The sequence below is a fragment of the Oncorhynchus kisutch genome, linkage group LG25 (genome assembly GCF_002021735.2).
Source record: "Oncorhynchus kisutch isolate 150728-3 linkage group LG25, Okis_V2, whole genome shotgun sequence".
In the NCBI taxonomy this organism is placed as follows: Eukaryota; Metazoa; Chordata; class Actinopteri; order Salmoniformes; family Salmonidae; genus Oncorhynchus; species Oncorhynchus kisutch.
The window spans coordinates 32,581,690-32,597,863 of NC_034198.2; the positions used below are offsets into that span (position 1 = coordinate 32,581,690).

The 16,174-nt window shown below is 41.8% G+C and overlaps 1 protein-coding gene across 1 annotated transcript in view; it reads left to right on the top strand.

The window, feature by feature from the left end:
- Positions 1-15,543, top strand: part of LOC109870511 (KH domain-containing, RNA-binding, signal transduction-associated protein 2) — a 124,380-nt gene extending 108,837 nt beyond the window's left edge. The window contains 3 exon segments of the mRNA XM_020461035.2: positions 10,771-10,853; positions 11,125-11,183; positions 14,398-15,543. Coding sequence (XP_020316624.2) covers positions 10,771-10,853; positions 11,125-11,183; positions 14,398-14,492 — 237 coding nt within the window. The 3' untranslated portion in view covers positions 14,493-15,543.
- The last annotated feature ends 631 nt before the right edge of the window (positions 15,544-16,174 follow it).

The following is a 16,174-nucleotide window of genomic DNA, read 5'->3' on the forward strand; positions in this document are numbered from 1 at the left end:
TGAGTTGTGACCTCATGAAAATAGCTACATTTTTACCAGTCAATTTCCACCGAGCTTTCCCGCTATTCAAAGCCCTTGTGTGTGCTGGCAATTGGCAGATTGGCCTGTTTGCATGGGGAAATGCACAAGCACAGCCTCATTACCAAACCCGAATTGAGTTCTGACAGAGAGCCTGTGTATTTCTTGAGAGGCAAAAATCTGGACATTTTTCTCCCCAGTAATTGGGGGTTGGGAGCGCAGAGACAGATACCAGGGGATTAAAGAATGAAGGAGTTTGTCCTGAAAATGTTTTCCTCCTATTTTGCCCCCCTATGAATCTCACCTTGCTCTATCCTCTACGCCAGTACTCAATTTTCTCTCCGAGTGTTCCTCCCAGAGTGTAGGCAGACCTCTCTCTCTGTAAGGTCGAGGTATTTTTTTCCCACTGAAGTATACATGATGCTGTGATGCGTTACACTACCTCCTTCTCCTTGGTGCGAGTGCAGATTATAGTCACGGTCATGAGGAATCAACAACAAGTGTCAGTGTTTTTTGTTCTTTTTGCTGTCGCTACTTTCTTCTATTTGTCTTTGTGAAGACATACTGTATGTGCTGAATATTGAATATACAGGACAAACACAGAGCACGCTCATCGTGGCATGACGGGAATTTCTCCAGAGGAAGCTATGATTGATGGCCTCTGTCAAGTTGTCAGTCTCCCTCATGAAACTGATACTGTTAAAATGACCATGATCGCACCTGTTAGGGATAGCATTGATTCACAGCTGCAATGCATAGCTACAGAGAGAGAAAGAGAGTTGTTGAATTTCAAGGTACTATTATTGCTCTTTATACCATGTCATTGTTGAATACTAGAAGGGCATTGTAGAGCACGCATTATTTCCTTATAACGCACAATATATCGGCACGGTACCATTCAATGGATATACTGTATATAGTTCATTCTTACGGTACATGTTTTGATTTAGCTGCTTTTTAAAGCAAAAATCCAATTGAAAACATTGGTATTGTTGAAATCGATTTTCGTAAAAGCAAGCTAGGACTGATCAGCTAAAACGAACAAGCATGTTTGGTTACCACGGAAACTACTGTAGCTATCTAGTAAACTTTCTAGCTCCTTCAGTGGTAATCAACTCGGGGCTCTATGCATTCTTTGGAAAATAATGCAACTCTGTGGAAGGTCAGTTCCACTCAGCTAGCGCATCAACATGCCTGGCTAGTTTTCTCTGTTGAAAATACTGAATCTAGCGGAATCGAAGCTTGACACCCAGAAATGGGAGTCGACACCGGGAGTCGACGCGCAAGTAGATGAATCCATTTTTACTTTGCCTGACTAGTTTTGACAGCACAGATATTTCCGCATTGTTGTGCTTTGTGTTTCAGTGCTTTTCTCGAGTTGCAGTCTATATAATTGACGAATTGTTGTTTTTCTAACCTGTAGATTTATCGGGCTTATGCCGTAACAGAATATGAATAAACATTTACACATCCTATTTGTTTTAACAAATCCACTTGCTGAAATCTAGTTAATCATAGCTCTTCCGTGGATCAGCACAGCTGAAGCCGGGTTATTTTCCTGCTTTCACTGTCACCCACTCCCACTTTCAACCAAACAATAACATAAAATGACTAAATTGATCCGGCTATTTTGTGAATTCACTCACTTCAGAGCTAATGTGGTAGTTTGATGTTTCATCAAGCTAATTTACTGTCTTGCCAACTATTGCAGAACTGACAGTGGCCGAAATAATTGTTTCTAAACAATTCAGAGCATCACTAAAGTTTTTGGTCAGTGTTACGATTAGGATTCCATGATTTGGGCTTTATAATAGACCCAGAACCAGAACCACACCAGTACCAGTACACAACAAGATCTAGAGCAGACTTCTTGAGACCCAGACCAGACCATTTTCAATACTTATTTTCTGTATTTATTTATTTTTCATTTGGCCAAATCAACTACTGCTATTTGAAGTATTTGAAAGTATTTTCATACACTGTCTTAAAAATATTAGTCCATTTTAAAATTGGGTTCAAATTCATGGAGTATTGAAATATTTGTATTTGAAAATGCACTTGTCTGTGTATTTGAGTACTTTCAAATATACTGAACAAAAATATAAATGCAACATGCAACATTTTCAACATTTTTACTGAGTTAAAGTTCATATCAGGAAATCAGTCAATTGAAAAATGAATTAGGCCCTAATCTATGGAGTTCACATTACTGGGAAGGGTGCAGCCATGGGTGGGCCTGGGAGCCAAGCCCGCCCACTGGGGAGCCAGGCCCAACCACTGGGGAGCCGGGCCCGCCCACTGGGGAGGGGGGCCCACCCACTGGGGAGCCAGGCCCAGCCACTGGGGAGCCAAGCCCACCCGCTGGGGAACCAAGCCCAGCCACTGGGGAGCCAGGCCCATCCACTGGGGAGCCAAGCTCACCCCCTGGGGAGCCAGGCCCGCCCACTGGGGAGCCAGGCCCAGCCACTGGGGAGCTAGGCCCAGCCACTGAGGAGCCAAGCCCACCCACTGGCTGAGCCAAGCCCACCCACTGGGGAGCCAAGCCCACCCACTGGGGAGCCAGGCCCAGCCACTGGGGAGCCAAGCCCACCCACTGGGGAGCCAGGCCCAGTCACTGGGGAGCCAGGCCCAGCCACTGGGGAGCCAAGCCCACCCACTGGGGAGCCAGGCCCACCCACTGGGGAGCCAGGCCCAGCCACTGAGGAGCCAAGCCCACCCACTGGGGAGCCAGGCCCACCCACTGGGGAGCCAGGCCCAGCCACTGGGGAGCCAAGCCCACCCACTGGGGAGCCAGGCCCAGCCACTGGGGAGCCAAGCCCACCCACTGGGGAGCCAGGCCCACCCACTGGGGAGCCAAGCCCACCCACTGGGGAGCCAGGCCCACCCACTGGGGAGCCAGGCCCAGCCACTGAGGAGCCAAGCCCACCCACTGGGGAGCCAGGCCCACCCACTGGGGAGCCAGGCCCAGCCACTGGGGAGCCAAGCCCACCCACTGGGGAGCCAGGCCCACCCACTGGGGAGCCAGGCCCAGCCACTGGGGAGCCAAGCCCACCCACTGGGGAGCCAAGCCCAGCCACTGGGGAGCCAGGCCCAGCCACTGGGGAACCAGGTCCAGCCACTGGGGAGCCAGGCCCACCCACTGGCGAGCCAGGCCCAGCCAACAGAATTATTTTTCCCCACAAAAGAGTTTTATTACAGACAGAAATACTCCTCAGTTTCATCAGCTTTCTGGGTGACTGGTCTCAGACGATCCCGCAGGTGAAGAAGCCGTAAGTGGAGGTCCTGGACTGGAATGGTTACACTTGGTCTGCAGGTGTGAGGCTGATTGGACGTACTGCCAAATTCTCTAAAACAACGTTGAATGTGGTTAGAAATTAAATTAAATTCTCTGGACAGCTCTGGTGGACATTCCTGCAGTCCGCATGCCAATTGCACGCTCCCTCAAAGCTACAGGCATATTGTTGTGTGACTAAACAGCACATTTTAGAGTGGCCTTTTATTGTCCCCAGCCCAAGGTGCTCCTGTATAATGATCATGCTGTTTAATCAGCTTCTTAATATGCCACACCTGTCAGGTAGATGGATTATCTTGCGTTCATAGTTTTGTTCAGTATACATGCCAATGCTTTTGCAAATGATTTCATAAACCAATGTTCAATTACTTGTATTTATCAAAGCAAAAACTATCCAAATAATTATTTTGGAATGTATGTGACATTAATTGAAATACTGAACTGTATTTGAACCCAGGTCTGATCCAGACCTAAACTAAGCTTAACACTTTTGACCAAGATCTTTAGCCATGACCCAAACCAAGACCACAAGTATAACATACACTGAGTGTTCAAAACATTAAGAGCTCCTTCCTAATATTGAGTTGCACCTGGATTCACCTGGTCAGTCTATGTCATGGAAAGAGCAGATGTTCTTAATGTTTTGTACACTCACCATAGATTCATGTGTGCTTGATAAACAAAATCTAAAACTCTGTCACTTAGACCACAAATAATATACCTGAAAGAAAAAGGATGAAAGAAAATGTGTTGAGGGCCTCCCGAGTGGTGCAGCGGTCTAAGGCACTGCAGCGGTCTAAGGCACTGCAGCGGTCTAAGGCACTGCAGCGGTCTAAGGCACTGCAGCGGTCTAAGGCAGTGCAGCGGTCTAAGGCACTGCAGCGGTCTAAGGCACTGCAGCGGTCTAAGGCACTGCAGCGGTCTAAGGCACTGCAGCGGTCTAAGGCAGTGCAGCGGTCTAAGGCAGTGCAGCGGTCTAAGGCAGTGCAGCCCTGGGTTCGATCCCAGGCTGTGTCATAGCCGGCCGCACAATTGGCCAGCATTGTCCGGGTTAGGGGAGGGTTTGGCCAGTTGGGACATCCTTGTCCCATCACGTTCTAACAAGTCCTTGTGGTGGGCTAGGCGCATGCAAGCTGACTTCGGTTGCCAGCTGGACAGTGTTTCCTCCGACATGTTGGTGTGGCTGGCTTCTAGGTTAAGCGAGCAGTGTGGTCTGGCAGGGTTGTGTTTCGGAGGACGCATGGCTCTTGACTTTTGCCTCTCCCGAGTCCGTAGGGGAGTTTCAGCGATGGGACAAGACTGTAACTACCAATTGGGGAGAAAAATGGGTAAAAGTACAATAAAATATTGAATTTCTTAAAACAGAGGCTACACAGACAGAGAATGATGCCAAAATGTAATTAAATGCAGGGCTTGGAGAGGCTTTGAAGAAAATATATATTTATCCAGAACAGAATAAATACATTATAGCACAAGGTCACACTGTGGAAGTGGCACAGATTCTTTGCTCGAAATCAAATCAAATAGTTGTTGTCAAATGCGACAAATTCCGTGAAATCTTTACTTACAAGCATTTCCAAACAATGCAGAGTACAAAAGTAAGAAACATTTGCACAAAAAAGGATATGATAAAACAATGAAATATCAATAAAGAGGGTATATACAAGGAGTACCAGTACAGAGTCAATGTGCAGGGGTACGAGGTGTTGAGGTTATTGAGGTAATATGTACATGTAGGTTGGGGTAAAAGTAACAAGGCAATCCAGATAGATAATAAACAGAGTAGCAGCTGTGTGTGTGTGTGTGTGTGTGTGTGTGTGTGTGTGTGTGTGTGTGTGTGTGTGTGTGTGTGTGTGTGTGTGTGTGTGTGTGTGTGTGTGTGTGTGTGTGTGTGTGTGTGTGTGTGTGTGTGTGTTTGCGTGCGTGTGTGTGTGTGTGTAGTGTGTAGTATGTGTGTGTGTGTGTGTGTGTGTGTGTGTGTGTGTGTGTGTGTGTGTGTGTGTGTGTTTGCGTGCGTGTGTGTGTGTGTGTAGTGTGTAGTATGTGTGTGTGTGTGTCAGTGTAGTATGTGTGAGTGTGTGTCAGTGTAGTATGTGTGAGTGTGTGTCAGTGTAGTGTGTGTGGATAGAGTCCATTGAGTGTGCATAGAGCTAGTGCAGGAGAGTCAGGGAAAAAGATAGGGGGTCAATGCAAATAGTCCAGGTAGCCATTTGCTTAACCTTCATTAGAAGGTTAAGTCAGCTTGCATGCGCCAATAAAGTCTTATGGCTTGGGGTTAGAAGCTGTTCACGATCCTTTTGGTCCCAGAGCCTTTTGGCTCCGGTACCGCAGTGTGGAGTGCAATAAAGATTGCATAATCTATGGATCTGTTGGGGCGCAATATGATCTATTCAATGGTTTTCTAAGATACGTGAGATTCTAATGTGTGTATTTCTCAAATGTGGTGGCAGATATTGATGTAATTATTTTATGCACACTATATTGTAAGCTCACTATTCTACATACGGAAAAATCAAGCTCGCCTTCTAGAAACACCATGCATGACAAAATGGAACAAAAGAGCTTTTCTTGGGCTACCTAAGGATGGCAAGCACATCTGGAGTAATTGCATTTTAACAATAGGCTTGGTTACACTGCTGAGTTCCCATTTGTGAGATGAACTAATTATGGAAATGTGATTCTCCATGCACAACTCCCTGTTTAATAAAACACAAGTAAGACACACACCTCAGGTAGATTGATTAATAACTTTATATACTGACTTAGAACTAAGTGGAATACCCAAAAGCCTTGGTATCAGTTGTAATCCAAGGGATTCCTAACAGCCTTAGAGTTGGAAAACTACAAAAGAAACCTAACAAATATGCAAATACAGCGTATTCCAATTTTTCTATGAGACCAGTTATGACCCTATTTGGTTATGAGAATGCTCCTCTCTAAGGACCTTAGTTCAGAAGGTTTTTTAGTCTTTGTTATTATGTTACTTTATATTACTAATTTGATTCAAAACTCTCTGAATAACAGCTTGTGAAGTACTTCCTTTTTATGTCCTTCACATGCTGCAATAAAAGAGAAATGCGTAAAGCGGAGTGTGTCGCTTGAATATGCATAGGAGTAAAATCAAGTCCGTGCAGCCACAAAAACTGGATTGCAGCAGAAAGACAAAGGAACCCACCACTCATTTCAGGGCTCTGCATTCAGAGGCAGCCCCGTGTGCAGATCAGTCACTGTCAGGGGACGCGCAGGTTGTCAATTGATAATGAAGCATAGAGCTGAAGGCCTTTATCTCCTAATTACAGTGAGCCAGGACTCTCCAGCCCATGTGTTAATACTTGATTTATTTCCTCCTGGCCTGTTCAATAGCACCAGCGTTAATTGGTTTTCCAAATGAGTGTTGAAATATAAGGATCAGGTTTCATTAACAAGAGGGCGCGGCCGACCGCAGCACCCATTATGCATGGAGCCTTGTAAGACATGTTAAGGTCAGCGAGGTGAAAATCCCGGGCTCTGTAAACAAACATGTACTTTATAGATAAGTGATATTGACACAATATACTGTAGCAGGACAGTAGCCAATCAATGCTGCTAGAACGTATCTCATCTTTGAAATCCTATTGTGGCCTTAAACGCTCACTTATAAGGCCACAGTTTCATTTTTTATTGTTTTTTTGTCCATTGAAAGACTTCAACAATAGTTTGTTCAAACTAAAGAAGTATTATATTATATACTATTTGTATTGAGTGAAAATAATCTGTCACCAAAAAAATAGGACCTCAGCATGAGAATAATGTCTAGAGAATGTAGGGAAAATTACATTCCATCTTCTCACAACGCAGATACATGATAACCTTGAAATTGCGGTAATATGTAATTGCAGAATTGACATCATCCTGGACGTCTGTCTCCCCTGACTGGTTTTACATGTCAGCGGCGGACAGTGCCGAGGCGATGTGGAGTATTCTGTCTGCCGGGTACGCTAACAAAACGGTCAATTAGTGAGCTAGGTAGGTCTCTGACCCTGTCATTATGGGAAAAGACTCATAGAGAGAGGAAGTGGCATAAGATCCCCTGAACAACTTAATCCCTGACACAATTCCTAACTTTAATTAAGTCAAATCCATGTTCATACTCTTATAAAGCCACATAAGAGCCCAAAGCAGAATTTAAATCGGCTTGAGCCAACAAAAGAGGCAGGCGGTATCGCAGTAGTCTGTAGCTTCATTGGCAACTTTTCCCCTCTCTAGCATGGGTTTATAACAGTAATGGCAAAGCCAACAACACCAACTAGAGGATGTTATTTCATATTTATTACAAGCAGCTGTGAGGGAAGGGAATTATTTCATTTGTTTTATGATGACTGTCTCAATAGGCAGCTGTTGAGTATTCTAGCATGGAAGTCTTGGCAGAAATTGTGTTTCCATAACAATAAAGCAGACTTATTCCACATGTTGTTGTGTTACAGCCTGAATTCAAGAAGGATTAAATACACACAATACCCCATAATGAAAAAATGAAACCATGTTTTTGGAAATGTTTGCTAATTTATTTAAAATGAAACAGAAATATCTCATTTATATAAGTATTCACACCCCTGAGTCAATACTTTGTAGAAGCACCTTTGGCAGCGATTACAGCTGTGTGTCTTTTATGGGTAAGTCTCTAAGAGCTTTCCACATCTGGACTGTGCAACATTTAACCATTATTCTTTTCAAAATTCTTCAAGCTCTTGGTAAGCAACTCCAATGTAGATTTGGCATTGTGTTTTATGTTATTGTCCTGCTGAAAGGTGAATTAATCTCCAAGTGTATGATGGAAAGCAGACTGAACCAGGTTTTCATCTAGGATTTTGCCTATGCTTAGCTCCATTACGTTTATTTTTTATCCTGAAAAACTCCCCAGTCCTCAATGATTACAAGCATACCCATAACATGATGCAGCCACCACTATCCGTGAAAATATGGAGAGTTGTACTCAGTAATGTGTTATTGGATTTTCCCCAAACGTAGCACTTTGTATTCAGGACAAAAAGTGAATTGCTTAGCTATTATATTTTTGCAGTATTACTTTAGTGCCTTGTTGCAAACAGGATGCATGTTTTGGAATATTTTTTATTCTGTACAGGCTTCTTTTCTTTTCATTCTGACAATTATGTTACTATTGTGGAATAACTACAATGTTGGTGATCCATCCTCAGTTTTCTCCCATCACAGCCATTAAACTCTGTAACTGTTTTAAAGTCACCATTGGCATCATGAGGAAATCCCTGAGTGGTTTCCTTCCCATCCGGCAACTGAGTTAGGAAGGACGCCTGTATCTTTGTAGTGGCTGGCTGTATTGATACATCATCCAAAGTGTAATGAATAACTTCACCATGCTCAAAAAATACAGATGTCAGTGACAGCAGAGTGGATTAAACAGCAGTTTATGCTCCAAAGGGATGTTCAATCTCTGCTTTTCTTTTTTACCCATCTACCAATAGGTGCCCTTGGTATACCTCCCTGGTCAACCCTGTGGTTGAATCTGTGTTTGAAATTCACTTCTCGACTGAGGGACCTCATTCAAAAATCATGTTAAATACTATTATTGCACGAAGAGTGAGTTCATGCCATTTATTATGCAACTTGTTAAGCAAATATTTACTCCTGAACTTATTTAGGCTTGCCATAAAAAAGGGATTGAATACTTATTGACTCAAGACATTTCCGCTTTTCATTTTTAATTTGTTTTTAAAGGAAATCGAAAAACATAATTCCACTTTGACATTAAGGGGGCCAATTGACAAAAAAAACAACACAATTTAATCCATTTTAAATTCAGGCTGTAACACAACAACATTTGGAAAAAGTCAAGGTGTGTGAAAACTTTCTGAATGCCCTGTAGTTGGAGAGTATTGTTTTTAATATATTTGGTGAAGATTAGTATTGCAGGATTATAATTCCAGCAGCAAACACTTGCTCTGATAGGTTATTACAACAGTCAGATGATGCTCATGACTTTCTATGATTCAACTTCGTACTGACGGTGACAAACACTTGCTGTGAATGCAAAGTGTTTATCATTATCAGTTCAATTGAAATACTTATATTTATAGTAGATCTATAACTACTGTAATAGATCCTCCAACTTCGATGAATATTGAAGCTATTAAATCGACCAAAAGGAAGAGAAAACTATTTTACTGTGATGGCAGACTATGTTTTGCAATGTCAGACTTTTCCAGTGTACAAGGATTAGAAGACCGGGGAGATTACAGAACGATGATGATTGACATAAATTAGGCACTTTGAACACCAAGCAAAAAGCTTTAAATAAGCGAGATCCATCCGATTAGAATGGCTTCATCTTCAGAAATGTGACAGAGGAGATAGCAGGGCCAGAAATACACATGGCAGTGACAGCAGAGAGGATTAAACAGCAGCTTTGAAATGAGTAGCTCAGCCTGGAGCCTGTGGGTCTGCTTCAACAGACGTGTCATAACGTGAACACCGACTGACTGCTGCCAGGCTCATTAAAGGAAGAGATAATGTATGCCTATTGTACGGTCTTCCCCGGTGTCTAGGTAGAGTTTACGGCATACATTATCATATATATATATATTAGACCTAAAATAAGAGGACTGTTGCTGAAACAATCGCTCTCTGGGAATTGTGTGTGTTTTTGACAGTGGAGTCTGAAGAAAGTGTTTCACAATCATGACTCAAGGATGACAAGTGTTGTTTCAACAACTACAGAAACAGAAAACTGAGAATAGACTGTGTTGTAGTGTGGACTTTAACTAAATAGGAAACTAGGAAATGGCAGTAAAATACTCCTTTTTGTATGAATTTTCAAAGCTGTCATCAAGGCAAATGGTGGCTTCTTTGAAGAATCTCAAATATAAAATATGTTGAACACTTTTTGGGGGTTACTACATGACTATGGAAATATGTGTTATTTCATCATTTCATGTCTTCACTATTATTCTTCAATGTAGAAAATAGTCAAGAAAAAAGAAAACCCCTTGAATGAGTAGGTGTGTCCAAACGTTTGACTGTCACCATATATACATTTATTGTTATTTTTACTTCAGTATTACTGTGTACTTCATTGAGCGGCAGGTCTATAGAAAAGTTCCTTTATTCTCTGTGTTGATCATTACTACAGTCACTGATCAATAGTAAAGGTTGTATGTGTGTTGGATCACGGTCAGAGGAGAACATTGTCTGGTACACCCTGCTAGCAAGACAGCTTCCCTGCAAACCTTAATCAATAGTCTGTGTTAGACATGATTTAATGTTGTCACCCCTCCCATTCAGGGGCTCTATGTGTAACAGAGATCTTTTGCCAATGTAATTAAGCATTGATTTTTTTTAAATGTCCCAACGCTAAACAATTAGACTCCTGATAGGTTTGCAAAAAGCTGCTTGTACATAGGCAGAGTTTTCTTAGGTAGCACGCTTACTTTTTCTTTGACCCGCAGGGCTATGATGATGGATATGACGGTGAATATGATGACCAGAGTTATGATGCCTATGAGGAGAACTACAGCAATCAGTCAAAGAGGTGAGTTAGTGAACAGAAGGCATGCTGTGCTTACTTAAAGGCCCAGTGCAGTAAAAAATCTCTTGTATTATGTTGTACAACAACTGATGTAAAAGTGTGAGCTGTTTGAAAATGCAATCTACATCCTCTCTGTGATGTTCTCAACAAAAATATAAACTGTACTGCATGAGTGACAGGCCCACTGCCCTTCGTAAAGAGCTTGACTAATAGAAGTTATTATCCTCCTCTTTGTCTCAACATTGTTTTTGAATGATCTTTTTCTCTATTTTAGCATTTCTGAATATTACGAATATGGCCATGGAACCAATGACGAAGCCTACAACAACTACGGTAAAAGCATAATGGATTTGACTTATTTTATTCATACTGTTCTAATGCCCTGAAATGATTGACACAAACCGACTCAATATCCCTGTGTTATTCCCAAAGCTTGAATATTGATGAGAGCTCTTTAAAACCAAGGCTATCATGGCCTCAATCCACCGCCATTATATAACCTCTATAGCTTCTCCTTTCCTTAAAGAGGCAGTGCAGTCAAACTTGATTTTCACTGATAATGGTCTTTTAGTGTAAATAAAATGCCTAGAATTTTTGTGTGTTCAGAGATTTTTACCCACAGCATGACATCACAATCTGATCTGATTATTCTGACCAATGACCAGTCATCCTCATCTGTATATGTATCCTCCTACTTTTAAGGGGATAAGCGAATAGGCTCTAGAATCTAGACGGTCCTATCGGCCTATCAGGGCTGTGTATGTACATACTGTATATTTAAATGTGTGTCAACACACACACACAACTGAGCATTTTCAATGGTAAAAGGAGGAAAATAAATGATAAAAATACGTTTGGAGTTATTTTCATTAAATAAACACACACAGTGATTTATTACAAGTACAGTGAAGATTTCAAAATTAAAATGAAAAAGACTGCATGTGGGCTTTAAATTGGACTACCTGCCAGGCTTTGATGAAACACAGTCATGGCTCTGAGCCCTCACTAGAGAGTACTGGCAGCTCCTCCATCACTCTCCATAGAGGAGGTAATGTTTCACAGATGAGAGATAAAGAAAGATGCCCCATAGTTTTGGCCTAGGCCTGGTCATTCAGGTCCAAGGATCAGCGTTTGTATGTATTGCCCATTGTACATTTTGGCTAGCTAGCTACAGGCCAGGGTTTGTATGTATTGCCCATCATACCCTTTTGGCCTGCTAGCTACAGGCCAGGGTTTGTATATATTGCCCATTGTACCTTTTGGCTAGCTAGCTACAGGCCAGGGTTTGTTTTGAGATGAAGCCCAGCACAAGTGATTGCCCAGAGGCCTGACTGATGCCTATTGAAAATATGGAGGTGGATTAGATTGGATACCGGACCAGGGAAGCTGCTTCTCTTGGCTCTGAGTCCTCTGCTCTCCACTGAACCTGGTTCTCTGAGCCCTCTGCTCTCCACTGAAGCTGGTTCTCTGAGCCCTCTGCTCTCTACTGAAGCTTGTTCTCTGAGCCCTCTGCTCTCCACTGAAGCTGGTTCTCTGAGCCCTCTGCTCTCCACTGAAGCTGGTTCTCTGAGCCCTCTGCTCTCCACTGAAGCTGGTTCTCTGAGCCCTCTGCTCTCCACTGAAACTGGTTTCCACAGTGGGTCTGCTACAGAATGGTCATTCACTATCAGCAACATGAATTGTGCACCAGGGTGCTGAAGTGTGGACACAACAAAAACCAAAAGGGAAATTATTTGATTTTCTGCTCCATCAATACTTTGTGCCATGGAACCAGCACTCTGCACAGCGAAGAACTGTGCTCTTTATATAATTCTAAAAAAGGAGCGACATTCTGAATGAGCCAGAGCTCAGTTTTCAGCCGACAGAGGACAGAACGCTCATGTCATTAATTTACTGTGCTGAGAGCAGTAGCCCCAGTGGTAATGGCAGCCGAAAACAAGGACCTGAGAATGCTCCCATGGACATGCATGCCCTTGTTTAGAACGATTAACGCCCGAGATATGACAATGATTTTCTATGGTTTGAATAGCCTGTATTAGCGTAACCCATTTCCAGCTCCCCCAGCAGCTGTTGCCCGATCCCATGTGACAACAAGTTGCATGGTATTGCCTTAAACATGTAATAGTCTCATGTGACGCAGTATTGCCCGTAGAAAAAGAATGACTTGGTCTTATTACTTGGTATGAAATGTGGATGAGGGCATACAGGAGTGTCTAGGGGCACACTGCTCTGTATTTTATGTTCTGCGAGCTTCATGGAGCCTTGATCCCCAGCACATGATGCATGATGACACCACAGCTGTTATGAAGACGCTAATTGATCATTAAAGGAGTATGACACTGCATACTTAACCATTCAAGTGGCAAGAACAGTGAGCACGAAGCGAAGCAACTCTTTGGAGGGAATCATTGAGTTGGTCATAGACCAAGGCCAGTTTCTACAGGGGAATGTCCAAGTTGCTTTATTACTTACACTTTAGGAAACAAAACTTCCAGTCACAATTAAACACGTAGTGCATACAGCCAGTAGGAAACAAAACTTCCAGTCACAATTAAACACGTAGCAGATACAGCCAGTAGGAAACAAAACTTCCGGTCACAATTAAACACGTAGCAGATACAGCCAGTAGGAAACAAAACTTCCAGTCACAATTAAACACGTAGCAGATACAGCCAGTAGGAAACAAAACTTCCAGTCACAATTAAACACGTAGCAGATACAGCCAGTAGGAAACAAAACTTCCGGTCACAATTAAACACGTAGCAGATACAGCCAGTAGGAAACAAAACTTCCGGTCACAATTAAACACGTAGCAGATACAGCCAGTAGGAAACAAAACTTCCAGTCACAATTAAACACGTAGTGCATACAGCCAGTAGGAAACAAAACTTCCGGTCACAATTAAACACGTAGCAGATACAGCCAGTAGGAAACAAAACTTCCGGTCACAATTAAACACGTAGCAGATACAGCCAGTAGGAAACAAAACTTCCGGTCACAATTAAACACGTAGCAGATACAGCCAGTAGTAAACAAAACTTCCAGTCACAATTAAACACGTAGCAGATACAGCCAGTAGGAAACAAAACTTCCGGTCACAATTAAACACGTAGCAGATACAGCCAGTAGGAAACAAAACTTCCAGTCACAATTAAACACCTAGCAGATACAGCCAGTAGGAAACACAACTTCCAGTCACAATTAAACACGTAGCAGATACAGCCAGTAGGAAACAAAACTTCCGGTCACAATTAAACACGTAGCAGATACAGCCAGTAGGAAACAAAACTTCCGGTCACAATTAAACACGTAGCAGATACAGCCAGTAGGAAACAAAACTTCCAGTCACAATTAAACACGTAGCAGATACAGCCAGTAGGAAACAAAACTTCCAGTCACAATTAAACACGTAGCAGATACAGCCAGTAGGAAACAAAACTTTGCTCAGACCGGTTGGATTGAACCCTTAGTTTGTTTTGACCTACTGGAGTTTGTTTTTAGTGTACCAAAAAAATACTATGTAATGTCTGAACTCTACCTCTTGCAGAAGAGGAGTGGACTACAACCCGTCCGACACTCAAAGCCCCAACAACAAGGCTCTCACGAGGGGGCTACAGAGAACATCCCTATGGTAGATATTGAAGGTGCTACACATCTGTGACCTCCGACATAAGACAACCTTACGATTGTTTTTTTGTTGTTGTTTTTTACATTCTCCTCCCTCAGGATTTGTCCACAAAGGAAGCACATAGCTACAGTAGATGACCCTTAACCTTTCACACAGTGTCTCTATGATTTTCTTGATAACGTGGGCTCTTTTTTTAGAACAACGAGCAGAGAAAACAAAAGAGAGACACTTGTGTTTCAATAAGCTACATTGTAACGTTGTTCTTGGTTGTCCATAATTGTTTGTCCCTCAGAAAAGAAAAGCATGAAGTTGTCACAGAACTTGATGCTTCATGATACCCCTTAGTGAACTTTGATTTCATCAGGGTGACAATAGGATGCTACGATTGAGTGAAGTTAACAAAGTTTATAAATTATTTTTTAAATATTTGTTATGATGTTAGAATTTGATCTTGTAAAACTAATTTAAATGTTTTGTGTTGGGGTTGAAAGCAATCAGCTATGTTTGTAGCTTACTACAAGTGCTCTGTTCTGTGTTTAACTTGTATTTGTAACTAAAAACGTATATTAAAAAGACCATAAAGCACCATGTGTAAGCTTCTCTAAATAGGTGGCCATAAATTGGTAAATTTGTTTTTCCATAATTTGTTAATAAAGCTGAAACTTTTGGGTAAAAACAGAAACATTTGAAGTACTTGTTTCTAGCACTAAATGCCTGCTTGGTTTCAGGTCATTGCTAAAAATGTTGTTGTTTTTTATACAGAAAGTCCACAAAAAATGCCATTTCGAGACTTTCCCAGACTTGTCTTTCGTAATTTCTGTGCAACAGTATAGATAACATGCATTAACACGATAAAGAATCTTTTGTTAAATAATTTCAAAGTAAGATATAAATTGTTCCTTGAGTCTTGGTTAGTCATATTAAATGTATAATGTTTAGACTAATAAATGGATTTTTAACCTATTTTCTAAGTTTGACCTTATTAAACACAAATTCTGATTGACTTGTTTGCACTAGCATGTCTCTGAGAATGATATGGCGATAAAAGAGGTAAGAAAGTCCCCCTATACTACCATAATATTGTCTAAATGCCTTCAACCTTTTGGACTTGGCTCATATACAGTACTCGACATACAGTATGTGAATATTGTAGATATTCACACTCTTATGCCATCACTGAAAGAATGAATGGGATGGACTCAGATTGCCGTGTCTTTTATCAGCAATCCATCAGTGTCTCTGCTATCTCTCTCTTTTGCATTTTTGTTATTCAACCTTAGAAAGCTGCATTTGTACTGTAATGTCCAGTGCTTTTAAATATCACCTCTGCTGAAGGCCATTTAGAGATCTGAATTCTGAAGGCTTATTAAGTGAGTAGATCGTGGGACTCAAAGGACGACTTAACCTTAAGCAGGTAACCCTAATAATAACTATAATGTTGCGTTTGCCGATTATAAATGATTATAAAAGTTACTTACACTTAAAAAAGTAAACCTGTCTCTCCTAATCCCCAAATAAGAGCATAGACACTCTAAAACCACTAATTCATGTTAACTAGAGACTTCAAAAATGACTGATCAAAATGAAGAAAATAACACAACAATCCATAAAAGACACTAAAACTAATATTAATAGCTAAACTTGAACCATATAACCAGAAAACAAAACAATGCAGTAGTTCTTCTGAAATCAAATT